This window comes from Prionailurus bengalensis, chromosome D4, assembly GCF_016509475.1.
Source record: "Prionailurus bengalensis isolate Pbe53 chromosome D4, Fcat_Pben_1.1_paternal_pri, whole genome shotgun sequence".
Taxonomy (NCBI): Eukaryota; Metazoa; Chordata; class Mammalia; order Carnivora; family Felidae; genus Prionailurus; species Prionailurus bengalensis.
The window spans coordinates 25003375-25017084 of NC_057359.1; the positions used below are offsets into that span (position 1 = coordinate 25003375).

A 13710-nucleotide genomic window follows, 5' to 3' on the forward strand; every position below is an offset into this window, starting at 1 on the left:
GAGATAATATAAGGCAGTATGACTACAGAACCCTGAGGATGGCCCAATCCAGTGAGGCTGCAGTGTATAAATATTCGTGATTCCCTCGAACGCAGCAATAGGTGTGGGTTGGCAAGATGAATGGCAATGGGAAACTGTTCCAGGATGAAAAATGGCCAGGAGGCAAATGACAGATTATCAAGAGTTGACTAATGTTTTATCACAGAGCACTGCTTTTTCACACATGCACCAGGGATCTTGTTAAAATGCAGATTTCTGATTCAGCAGGTCTGGGTGTGGCCCAAGGCTCTGCATTTCTAACAGGCTCCCAGGTGAGGCTGCTGCAGATCCAGAGAGCACACTGAGAGCAACAAGCACCTAAAGCAGGGGGTCTCCAAAAAGTTTAGATCACACATCCCTATCAGTGAAAAACCAAAACCAAAAACAAACACACATAAAGTAAACACTTTTAAGCACTGTATATACGTATATTTCTATGCACGTTAGTGATAAAACATGAAATTGAAAGTACAAGTGAAATAAACATAATAGTTCTTATATTTTCTCCTATGCCCCTCTCACTGAGCAACTGCTGTGTATTATTAGAAAAATGGAGTTGAAGTATTTTTTTAAATTTGTTTACGGAATTTACCCACAGAACGAAGTATTTGTCTATATTAAGTTGTTGCAGAATCCTGTACTAGTATAATCTAAAATCTTTCTATCACTTCCCATTATGAAAACGGTTTTAATCTATTGTGGCAAGAGAAAATAATTCTAAGCTAGTTTAAAGACATCGAAACAGCCAACTATTGCACCTAGATTTTACTGATGTCTTGTGTCACATCACAATCTCATGTCCCTGATCACCTGCTATTGGCAGATCTGTTTGGTAATGTTAATCTTGGCGTTAAGACAGTAGTGAGAGCAGAGCCCACTTGAGACTGACACTAAGAAGAAGCAACCTTGTGGAAGAAGGCTGCACGGAAGCTCCCATGGCTGACGGAACCCCACGAGTTGTAGGAGGCTCAGCATTCCCTCAAACCAATCCAGACTGGCTGCTACACAGGTATTATGCATGGTGCTGTGTTTTCCCCACAAAACCCTAAATAATGTTTTTTAGTTACAGAATTCTATATGAAATAGAAATGTAAATGTTTCTTGATAGTGACAATGGAACTTCTACCCTTTCTGCAAAAATAATTTGCTCGTTCCCTTCTCCATGCCTTATTTATGGTGTTCTATCTACAACGGCCTTCTTTCTTGTATCTACCAGTATCGTGGTTTTCATAATTCAGCTCAAGTTTCTTTAAATTTTTTTTTTTAACATTTATTTATTTTTGAGAGAGCGAGACAGAGCCTGAGCTGGGGAGGAGCAGAGAGAGAGGGAGACACGGAATCCGAAGCAGGCTCCAGACTCTGAGCTGTCAGCACAGAGCGCGATGCGGGGCTCAAACTCATGGACCGTGAGATCATGACCTGAGCTGAAGTTGGACACCCAACCGACTGAGCCACCCAGGCGCCCTTCAGCTCAAGTTTCTAATGCACCAAAGTTGCCTTGATGAATCTTCCCCCCACATGATCACTGCATTGCTTTGTATAAATAATATAATAAGTATAGTTTTATTACATTATTATAACTTGCTTTTTTTATGTTCTTCAGGGTTTAGAGTCTTCTTATATTTGTCTCTTTTCCCCAGATAGAGTATGAATTTCTCAAAAGAAGCATAATGCTTTTTACTGTTTTGGTTTCTTCTATAGGGTCTGGTAACAGTCTTGGGCAGGCAAAAATTCCTTAAATACTAATATTACATTTTGCAGTATCTTAGGCTCTCATACCTCTCGATCTACAAGGCCAGGCTCCAATTTAACAGCCCCAGGAGGACAGTCTGATTCTGTGATCCTCTCAGCTACTCATGTTATTAAACTGGGCAGTGAAGCTTATAATGCCACATAGCCCCCAATCAAGTTAGTCTTCAATTTCTTTCATCCACACAGTGAACAACAATCTCATTTATGAAATCTTTGCTCTTGTTCCTTCTTACCCAGCCCCCTTAACTTCCATCTCCCATTTGCTCCAATCTAAAACCATACGAGATTCGGCAAGGTGCGTGATCCCCAGCTACTCACTTTCCCTTAACAATCTTCTCTTGCTTTGGTCATGACAGGACAGCAACAATAAATATTTGCATAGAGGGGCATGTGGAGGGCTCAGTTGGTTAAGCGTATTACTCTTGATCTTGGCTCAGGTCATGATATCACAGTTCGTGAGTTTGAGCCCCATGTCCGGCTCTGTGCTGACAATGCAGAGCCTGCTTGGCATTCTCTCTCTCTGTACCCCTCCCCTGCTTGTACTCTCTCTCTCCTCTCAAAATAAATCAATAAACTTACAAAATATCTGTAGAGAACATGTAGGCTCAAAAATTCATACTTGTCTGATAAAGTAAGGGATAAGTACCATTGCCAACTGATGTAAAATTTTGAAAAAAGACACAGTCTGGGACAATTGTGACAGCCAATAAATATACTATCTTCTACAGACTTTAAAAAAATAAAGGTGAGAGGAGCCATAAGCTCTCCCAAATGAAAACTGCAACTCAAAGGTATTTTTATTGGGATTTGAGTTCTACGCATCTACTTGGGCTGGAATATGCTCCTGCAGGCTGGGCCTTTCTGAAGGAATTAACCCTTAATGTCCTAGACATTCATGTATGTAACGAATTACCTAGTATCGTTCAAGAAAGTTGCAGAGAGGAGGTAGGTGCTCTCTTTGGAAGAACTGAGAAAAAGAGTTCTTCAGCTCATCTGTGTTCTGTGATGTCAGATGAGAAGCCCCAGCTGAGAAAGTCCCTACTCAAGGTAAGTGTTAGTTTCCCATCCGTGGAGATGCCAGTAGGAGGCCATGTTCACGGACCCCTGTGTGAGGATATCACAGTCTCTGGTCAAGCATGGCTTATGGCACCTAATGGGTGCCAGCTCAACTCATTACATCTGACAAAGTCTCAAGAAAACAGAGTTTACCAGATTTATCCATTTTTATGTTTAAGTTAACAAAGACGGAGGAAATCATCCAAGTGACCCATCATAGAGCACTTCCAGTTCTAAAGAATACTGACTTACTTCAGGTGACAACACACTACCATTTTTAAGTTTCTCGTCCACACTGTTTCTTCGTCTCTGTAGCTGATCCTTCTCTTTCTGGAGGGCCTGAACTTGTTCAGAAATCTTTATTTTCTCCTCAGCCGTGCTGCGTTGCAGCTCTACATTCTTTTCAGACAACTCTTGGTCCAACAAGTTCAGGCGAGTTGATATTTTCAAACTATCTGTGTTTAAGACCTAAAAAGACACAATCAACCAAACACCCCAAAAACAGTTATTAGAAACCCAAACTTCATATAAATTAGGAAAAACAGAAAAAAGTTACTAACTGAATATATTTTGAGCTTCCACATTATTGTTTTCTCTTATGGAGTTTTTTGGGCTGGGGGGTTCATTTTTTAAAATCTTAAGTCGAATGCCTTTTTTTTTTTTTTTTTTTTTTTTTTAATGGAGATTCCAATGATGAATTTACTGCCAAGTATTGCTTGGCTATACCAGACTACAGAGTATTGGTTTTAAGAGGTAACATTTTTTGGGGGGCGCCTGGGTGGCTCAGTCGGTTAAGCGTCTGACTTCGGCTCAGGTCATGATATCACGGTCCGTGAGTTTGAGCCCCGCGTCGGGCTTTGTGCTGACAGCTCAGAGCCTGGAGCCTGTTTCAGATTCTGTGTCTCCCTCTCTCTATGACCCTCCCCCGTTCATGCTCTGTCTCTCTGTCTCAAAAATAAATAAACGTTAAAAAAATTTATTTTTAAAAAGAGGTAATATTTTTCTTTTTTATTATTTTTTAAATTAAACTTTTCTTCCTTGGCCTGTTACACAGTTATATGGTCTGTAACTATAAGTTCTCTATAGGTTGAGATTTGGTTTGTTGTTTAAACATATAATTTGTTTCTGCTCTTATTTCATTCTGGTCAGAAAATGTGGCCAATTAGAGTAATGGAGATCTTCATTATGGCCTAACTTAAAAGAATTTCTTTTTTTAAGAAAATTTTTAAGGTGCACCTGAGTGGCTCATTCGGTTAAGTATCCAGCTCTTGATTTTGGCTCAGGTCAAGATCTCACAGTGAGTGGTGAGCCTTGCGTCAGGCTCTATGGTGGCAGTGTGGAGCCTGCTTGGGATTCTCTCTCTCTTCCTCTCTCTCACGACTCCCTGGCTCATGTTCTGTCTCTCTCAAAATAAACAAACATTAAAAAAAGAAAATTCTTAAAATGGATTTTCATCTAAGTAATTACATGTATATATACCACAGGCTTAAAAGTTTTTAAAAAAGCAGTCTCCCTACCCCACCCTCTTACCTGAGTCCCACTCTCCAGAAACAACTATCTTCAACCTTTCTAGCTATTTCTGCTTGTGTTAATGTCCATGTTTCTAAATAACATAACCAATTTCAAATAGTGCCCACAGATGGACTATTATGGAAGACGAGCACTTGGCACTATTATGCCTCCTCTACTTCCCCTCCCTCTAGTCTCCCAGTATAAGGTGTATTACAGTTTTATGTTAAATCAATATTCAGTTCACATAGCTTTGTATTATTCACAGCTCAAATGTCTCGTATAAAATTATCATTTTCTATAGGGTATGACTGCTGGTATGTCCTACTAATTCTTCTCCAATACAATTATACAGTTCCTCTCAATACTGTTTTTTTTCACTTGACCAAAACTTAAATCAGGTCATCTTTTTGTTCTATTCTTTTTCTGGAAACATTTTGCCTGAAATCTCCATCCTCCTGCTCCAAACTGGACTAGTTATTCTGGAACTTCCTTTTAGTATTATCCCTGGAATTTCCATGTTGGATCACACTTTCAGTACCCCAAGTCTTCCTTTTTCGTAGCTGATGCCCTCATTTTTGTGGAGCATATCCTCTAGTAGTTTCCTGAGAGATGAGGTCAGAGATCATTCTTTTCACTTGAAAATGCCCTTATTGTGCCTTCATATTTGATTCAGAGTTAGGCTCAAAAGAAGTCTTGATTGGAAATAATTTTCCTTGTGAGTTGGAAGACTGCTGCAGGTCTTTTAGTGTCTACTGAAGAAGGTTGAGAAGTCCAATATCATTCTGATTGTTGAGATTTACAAGTGACTCATGTCTTCTATCTGGTAGTTTTCAGGATCTTTTTTTTTTTTTCCTCAGTATACTTAAAACTTCACAGTGATAAGCTTTTGGCACTCATTTTGCAGGCCCTTGATGACCAATTTCCATCTGGAGTCGCACATCTTCAGTGCTGGGAAAATTTTTTGTATTGTCTTTGATAGTCCCCTCTTCTGTTTTCTCTGTTATAGCTTTCTGAAATTCCATTTCTTGGACGTTGGACTTCTGGATTTATCTGCCAATTACATTTTTTTCTCTTATTTTCTATTAATTTATTCTTTTATTTACTTTCTGGGATATTTTCTCAATGTTATCCTCCAACGCTTTAAATTTCCAACAGTTCTCGGGGTGCCTGGGTGGCTCAGTAAGTTGAGCATCTGACTCTTGATTTTGGCTCAGGTCATGATTCCAAGGTCATGGGATTGAGCCCTGTGTTGGGCTCCGTGATGAGTGTGGAGCGTGCTTAAGATTCTCTCTATCTCCCTCTCTGTCCCTATCTCCCTCTCGCATGCTCTTTCTCTCTCTAGAATATAAAACATATGTTGAAAAAATTAAAAATAAAATGTTTAAATTTCTAGCAGTTCTCATTTTATGGATAGACTATATAATCTTTCAACACCTTGAGAATATTAAAGGTTTTTTGAAAGTTTTTTTCAGCTCCTTCCTCTATTTCTGATGTCTCTGAGCTTCTTTTTTTCTTTTGGACTCTGACTTTCATGTTAGTAGCATTCCTGACATGGATGTCACATTTAAGAGTTAGGTATGAAAATGCTGATAAGTTCTGTAGTAGGTATACTTTGTCACCATGGGATGTATCTGGGGTCTGGCCACTTAGTTGGGGGCCCCCAAGGGTGTTTTTAGGTCTTTCTTCATGGACTGTTTCAGAAAATCCAACAATGTCTTGTTTGGAAGTATAAATCTGGCTGTCAGCATTTTGGGATCCAAGTAGGTGTTAGGAAATGGCTATCTCAGGATTCCTACGTAGACTGACTTTTATTCATTACCTCTTTTGAGTATTCTGACTTACCGTGACCATCTGCTGTACCTGGTTCAAGCTTCAGAAAATAAACCGTCTGGTCTTCAAAGTGAGAAAAGGGTGGTTTCCTGATGATGTCGTTTCCATCCTATGCCTCACTTCTGCCTTCTGAAAATCTTAGTCCCTTCATTTCGGAGTCTTTTTGTATTCTATGTGAATTCTATCTCATAAAGGTATCATTACTTAAAAAAAAATGTTTTTTTACATTTATTTATTTTTGAGAGACAGAGCACAAGTGGGGGAGGGGCAGAGACAGAAGGAGACACAGAATCCGAAGCAGGCTCCAGGCTCTGAGCTATCACACAGAGCCTGACGCGGGGTTTGAACCCACAAACCATGAGATCATGACCTGAGCCGAAGTCGGATGCTCAACCAACTGAGCCACCCAGGCACTCCTCTCATAAAGGTATTATTAAAAAAAACAAAAACAAACAAACAAAATACTAGGGGTGCCTGGGTGACTTAGTTGGTTAAGGGTCTGACTTTGGCTCGCGGTCTGTGAGTTTGAGCCCCCACTGGGCTCTGTGCTGACAGCTCAGAGCCTGGTACCTGCTTTGGATTCTGTGTCTCCTTCTCTCTCTGCCCCTATCCCGCTCATGCTCTATCTCTCAAAAAAAAAAAAAAAAAAAAAAAAAAAAGCTCATGCTACAGCTTTCATTCATGTCCCTCTTAAGCTCTCAAGGCATTTGGATTCCAGCCTCTTCTGCTAAGTAAGTAACTACTTACCTATACCTTCCCACCTTACATTTTTTGGTAATCTTTAGTCTTCTGTATCTTTTTTTTTTCCTTTATGGGCTTATAGCTTTTTTTTGAGTAATAGCTTTATTGAGATCTAATTCACATACCGAACAATTCACCTAATAATTTATTTTTAAAGATTTTATTTTAAGTAATCTCTATACCCAATATGGGTCTTGAACTCCCAATCCTGAGACCAAGAGTTGCACACTCCACAGACTGAGCCAGCCAGGCGCCCCTAAGTCCCCGATTTAAGTGTATAATTCAATGGCTTTTAGTATACTCACAGAGTTGTGCACCCATCACCACAATCAATTTTAGAACGTTTTCATTGTCCTCAAAAATAAACCCCCATGCCCCCTAGCAGTCATTCCACTCCCCATTCCCCACTCAGCCCTAAGCAACCATTATTCTACTTTTTGTCTCTACAGACTTGCCTCATCTGCACATTGATAGAAATTACATGTACACACAACATGGGTCTTTCGTGACTGGTTTCTTTCCCTTAACACAATGTTTTTGGGGTTCATCCACGTGGTAGCATGTATCAGAACTTCATTCTTTTCTATAGCTGAGTAACATACCCTAGTACGGATATACCACTTTCTGTTTATCCCATTCATTGGCTAATGGGACATTTGAATTTTTTTCATTTTGAGGCTATTGTGAATAATGCTGTTATTATGCACATTCATGTACAAGCTTTTGTGTAGACATGTGCTTTCACTTCTCTTGGATATATACCTAGGAGTGGAGTGGCTGGGTGACATAGTAATGCTATGATTAACCTTTTGAAGAACTGTAAGATAGTTATCCAAGGCAACTGTACCCATTTTACAATCCCACAAGCAGTGCATTAAAATTCCAATTTCTTCATATTGTCGCCAACACTTAGTATCTATTTTTCTGACTACAGCAATCCCAGTAAGTGTGAAGGAGTATCTCATCTATGTTTTGATTTGCATACCCCTGATGGCTACTGATGTTTCATATGTTTATTGGCCATTTGTATATCTTCTTTGAGAAATGTCTACTAGATCCTTCACCCATTTTTAATTGAATTGTCTTTTTATTACTGAGTTAAGACTTCTTTATATATTCTAGAGACAAGTCCTTTATCAAGTATATGATTTGCAAACATTTCTCCCCCATTCTGTGGGTTGTCTTTTCAACACCAACTTTCTTGGTGTCCTTTGCATAACAAATGTTTTTAATTTTGATGAAGTCCAATTTATCTAATGTTTCTTTTATTGCTTTTGCTTCAGGTATAGCAAAGAAACTATTGCTTAACCCAAGATCACAAGGATTTACACCTTTGTTTTTTTCTAAGGGTTTTATAGTTTTACCTCTTACATTTAGGTCTGTGACTTACTTTGAGTTGAAATCGTATATGGTATGAAAATAGGTTTTTTTATATCACATTCCATGTCCAAAATGCATAGGATTGAACCTTATAAATATTTCTTAAAACACTGGAAAAAAATGTAATCTATTCACACCTTTTGTTCAGAAAAGAACCCAGCAGTATAACATCACCAAGTTTCTCTTCTGTTTCATTAAAACAATCTTCAAAGAATCAATTTTGCTTTGCTCTGCTGTGGGTTTCATTTATTTGTACTCTCTACTTACCTCAGTATGTTCTTGCTTCCTAAATTTTACATCTTGTTCAAAGTAGAAAACTTCAATTTTTTCCCCCCTGTATCATGAAGTAAACTTACTTTAGGAGAAAGTTTTTTGTTTTGTTTTTTCCTCTTTTTTCTTTTGTGATATGGAACATATAGTAAAGGTCCCAGTTTATTTTCTTCTATTTACACATTGATATTTAAATGTGTTCATCTCTCTTGCTGTCATTTACATGTTTTGAGGGGTAGCTTTTCAAACTTGGCCCTGACAGGGGCATCTGGCTGACTCCACTGGAGGAGGGTGCAACCTGTGATCTCAGGGTAGTGAGTTTGAGCTCCATGCGATGTGTAGAGACTACTTAAAAATAATAATAAACTTAAAAAATAAAAAAAATATATAAAAGTAAAAATAAAACTTGGCCCTTACAGCCAGCGTGAACAAGCTACCTGATATGGCACCAACAACAAGCCTGGTTAGAGGGGCTGCCCCTATCCCCGGGTGCCAATAGCTATTCAACATGAATGGGGAAAGGAGGACAGAGCAGAGGTAAGTTCAGGTTTCCACACTTGTCTGCCTGTTGTGTTGAGGTGGAGAGGCTAAGAACACACGACCATCATCTCAGATCTTACTGGTCTAGATGCAGCCTGAAAGGAAGGTCTACTAAAGAGGCAGGTCATTGATCCTTGCTGTTCAATTACTCAATGTATAGACTGTCCTCGGCCTGATGGGCAGAAAGTCCTCCTCAAGTCTGGGGCAAGCCAGCTTCATTTTCAGATGCTGTTATTGCTATAGTTGAAAATATACATAGCTACATCCAAAAAACATATCCCCTGGTTCTTCTATTCCTTCCATAATCATTCCTTTTTCAAAACCTGAAATTGAGGCAAACCCCTTCATAAAAATCACTTCTTTGGCTCATAAAACCCACGTTCTCCAGCAAAAGTTCTTGTAAAGGTCCCCAAGTCGTCATAATTTGAAAACTGAACAAATCTTCATCACGTAAAATCTCTCTTTTACAGCAACCCTGCAAACCCCTAACTTTGGGTAGTAGTGATAGCTAGATCATTTTTTTTTTTAATTTTTTTTCAACGTTTATTTATTTTGGGACAGAGAGAGACAGAGCATGAACGGGGGAGGGGCAGAGAGAGAGGGAGACACAGAATCGGAAACAGGCTCCAGGCTCTGAGCCATCAGCCCAGAGCCCGACGCGGGGCTCAAACTCATGGACCGCGAGATCGTGACCTGGCTGAAGTCGGACGCTTAACTGACTGCGCCACCCAGGCGCCCCAAGATCATTTTTTTTTAATATTTATTTATTTTTGAGAGAAAGGGAGAGACAGAGTGCGAGGAGGGGAGGGACAGAGACAGAGGGAGACACAGAATCTGAAGCAGGCTCCAGGTTCCAAGCTGTCAGCACAGAGCCTGATGTGGAGCTTAAACTCACAAATGGTGAGATCATGACCTGAGCTGAAGTAGGACGCTCAACCAACTGAGCCACCCAGGCACCCCAATAGCTAGATCATTTTTAAGTCTATTTTCCCAAATTACCAGTGTTCTCTATACAGCATCAAATGGTACAATTTATTTCTTAAATATCCACTAAAGTTAATAACAGAGGTTGCAGGGAGAAAAGGAGAGTTACTGCTTAATGGTTATAGACTTTCTGTTTGGGGTAATAAAACATTTTGGAAATAGGGTTAACATTGTGAACGTAATTAATGCCACTGAATCACACACTTAAAAATGGTCAGAATGGCCAATTTTATGTTATGTCTATTTTACCATAATTTTTCAAATACCCAAAAATGTTAATAATAATATACTTGGCAGAACATTGAACCAATGAACACTGAACATTCGACTTCAAAATTGCAATAGATTTTAGTGGTGGTCATTAAATAAGCACTGATATGCAAAAATACATTGAAAACCAGAAGAGTTTTCTTTTGGTTTCTAATTTCATAGTAGTATGCCTTACTTCTTAGAGAGAAAGGTAATCCTAGTTTATATGGCTTACACCCAGAATCCAAGAGCATAACAAATAGCATACCTGGCTAGATCTCAACTTCTTATTTTCCAGGTGGCTCTTCTCCTGTAACAGGGCCTCCTTCTTACAAACTATGGCCTCTCGTTTTTTTAAATCTTCTTCCAGCTCCTCCAGTTCTTGGCGTTGGTTCAGGACTTTTTCTACTTCTTCATCTAACCATTTCTTTTGCTCATCCAATTTCTACATTAAAATTTCAAAGAAACGTTATTACATCATTTGTTTTTCTTCTGCCATAGGATGTATATTGTAATAATGTAATTTCAGATTGGCTAAAATACCTTAAATGAACATTTAAAAACTATTGGTGAGAATAATAAAACAGTGTTCCTGTCTAAAATCATTAGGAAGTGGTTCCAGTTAACATCTTGCTGTGTTTTATAGGGAATTAAGATGTATTCTCCGAACATGTTTGAGTCTGGGATTTTCTAAGTTGACAAAAGGATTGACAATTTTTCCATACATATATTAAGAGGTAATTCTGAGAACAGGCTGGGGGATCTTTTTCTCTGTCGTAGAGGAACATACCTCCATCACAGCACTTACACTGTTTGGTGCTCTACAGTCTTTCTGGACTGACTGAGTTCCTTGACTGACTGGACAGACTGTCTTTTCTAACTCTCTATCCCCAATGCCTGCTATACTTCCTGGCCCATGACCGGCCTTCAATAAAATGTTATATGAATGACTGAATGAATGCCTGATCCAACTAACTAATCAACGAAGTAAGTAAATGAATACACGGTGGAAGACACATATAATAGGGCATGGAAATCCACTCTGCACTGTAGCCCGTTAACATCAATTATAAGATAAAATGAGCTGGAAGGAGTTCCAAAACAAGTATCTTAGTATTCTCTCAAATCGAGGATACCCAGAAAGAAAAAAATATGAATGGAATATGACTGTCCAAGATCAGTTCTACCAAGCGCCCATCCGCACTGTGGACATGGTAATGAAGCAATGCCAGATAAACAACAAATAATAGGGAAACAAATCACTCAGTACTATTTTCCAGTTCTTCTCCAATTGATAAAAATGGTGCTTAGAAATCTATATTTAAAAAATGAGATGGGGTGTCCGGGTGGCTCAGTCCGTCAAGCGTCTAACTCTTGATCTTTGACCCAGGTCATGATCTCACGGTTTGTGAGACTGAGCCCTGTCGGGCTGTGTGCTGACCACACAGAGCCTGCTTGGGGTTCTCTCTCTCCCTCTCTGCCCCTCCCCCACTTGTGCTCTCTCTCAAAATAAATAAACATTAAAAAAAAAAACCAAAACAATGAGATAGTGAATATGCATGAGGAAAAGAGAGTGAAGTGGCCAAAGCAAAGCAGATCCAGTGCTATGCAGTCCTCCATTCAGACCTAGATAGCATGGCCCTATAAGCACTATCGCATCCAAATAATATTGAAGTAATATTGAAGCCTATAATAGTAGCTCTACAGTTTATAAGAAACAGGAAGGATATCTCAGAACAACTATAGAGACACTTTTGTTTTGTTATATCCAGCTCTACCTTAGAAACTCCATACAGGAGAATCTATGAAGTCTAGCAATTAGCTAAAACATATTCTATGAACATTCCTTGACTTGGAGTGGGGTATGAAGAATTAATAACAGATCTTTTGTAAGGTCCATTCCAATAGGAGGGAAACCTGAAAAATTATGATTGTTGCTAATAAATGCTGTGTACAGCTAACTCCCAGGTACCATGTCAGCAAAAAGGGAGTGAGGGACTGGAATGGCTCTAAGAAATGTCAGTGCTGGCCTCACAGAGTAAGAAATATTTTGGCAGTGCTTTGAAGAATGGGTAGGAGTGCACATAATACAGGTTTTTTAGGGAAATAATAGATGAGTGGATTTTTCTGCATTTGATATAATAAAGGTTACGATTTATACAATTCACTGTACCTTAGTAAGTTTTCTGAAAATTTCTTGATTTGTCTTTTCTCCTTTAATAGCAAAGGTTCCTATCACACAGTTCCTATCACACAATTCAAAAAATACTTCCTTATAAAGGAGCTTCATAACAAATCAATATCCTATTCTAAAGCTCTTTGGATACCCATATTGATTACTTTATAATCTTGTTCTTATTTAGGGTCAAATTCTGGAAAGTGGGTTTTTCTTTTGTGTTTAAAAACATGAAGTTTTGTTTTTGTTTTATTAATATTTTTAACCCAATATAGTGCAAGCTGTGGAAATCTTTTTATTGTTGTATTCATTTAAAATTTAGATCCTTAGTGTTTTGAAAAACAGGTCTCACTGCTCTGTGTGTTCCTACCTCTCTTACTCTCCCACATACCCTTTCTGCCCAGAAATGTTATTACCAAGCAGCACAGAATGTCAGAGTGATAGCGCTTAACCAATGTCTAAAACATACTAGGTAAAATAAATAACTCGGAATACATTCACGTCCTCAATTTTACTATTAAAATACATAAAATTTAAGAAAGAGCAAATACATTTTTCAGAAGGTGATGTATTTAGCATTTGAGTGTAATTAGGTTTTTTTTTTTTTTTAATTTTTTTTTAACGTTTATTTATTTTTGAGACAGAGAGAGACAGAGCATGAACGGGGGAGGGGCAGAGAGAGAGGGAGACACAGAATCCGAAACAGGCTCCAGGCTCCGAGCCATCAGCCCAGAGCCTGACGCGGGGCTCGAACTCACGGACCGCGAGATCGTGACCTGGCTGAAGTCGGACGCTTAACCGACTGTGCCACCCAGGCGCCCCGAGTGTAATTAGGTTTAATTGCAGTATTTTTAAGATTTTTAGAATTGCCATTTTGAATTTACATAAAAATACAATTTTGTTTCCTTGAACTTTGAGTTAGTTTACAGATATCACTTTTTAAATGTGGCACTAAAACAGGGTACTTGGGTGGCTTAGTTGGTTAAGCATCCGACCCTGCGGTTTTGGCTCAGGTTGTGATCTCACAGTTCATGAATTCGAGCCCCACATGGAACTCTGTGCTGATAGTGTGGAGTATGCTTGTGATTCCCTATCTCCCTCTCTCTCTCTCCCCCTTCCCCACTCACTCTTTCTCAAAAATATATAAACATTTAAAAAAATAAATGGGGCACTAAAACAAT

At 38.9% G+C, this 13710-nt stretch overlaps 1 protein-coding gene across 2 annotated transcripts in view; it reads right to left on the reverse strand.

Moving 5' to 3' along the window:
- The window catches only part of KIF27 (kinesin family member 27), a 93551-nt gene that overhangs the window by 12921 nt on the left and 66920 nt on the right, over nt 1-13710 (reverse strand). For both annotated transcript variants that reach the window (XM_043565363.1, XM_043565362.1), the window contains exons 13-14: nt 10622-10798; nt 3100-3315 (exon numbers count right to left, since the gene is read on the reverse strand). In XM_043565363.1, the coding sequence (XP_043421298.1) occupies nt 3100-3315; nt 10622-10798 (393 nt within the window). The remainder of the gene's footprint in view (nt 1-3099; nt 3316-10621; nt 10799-13710) is intronic.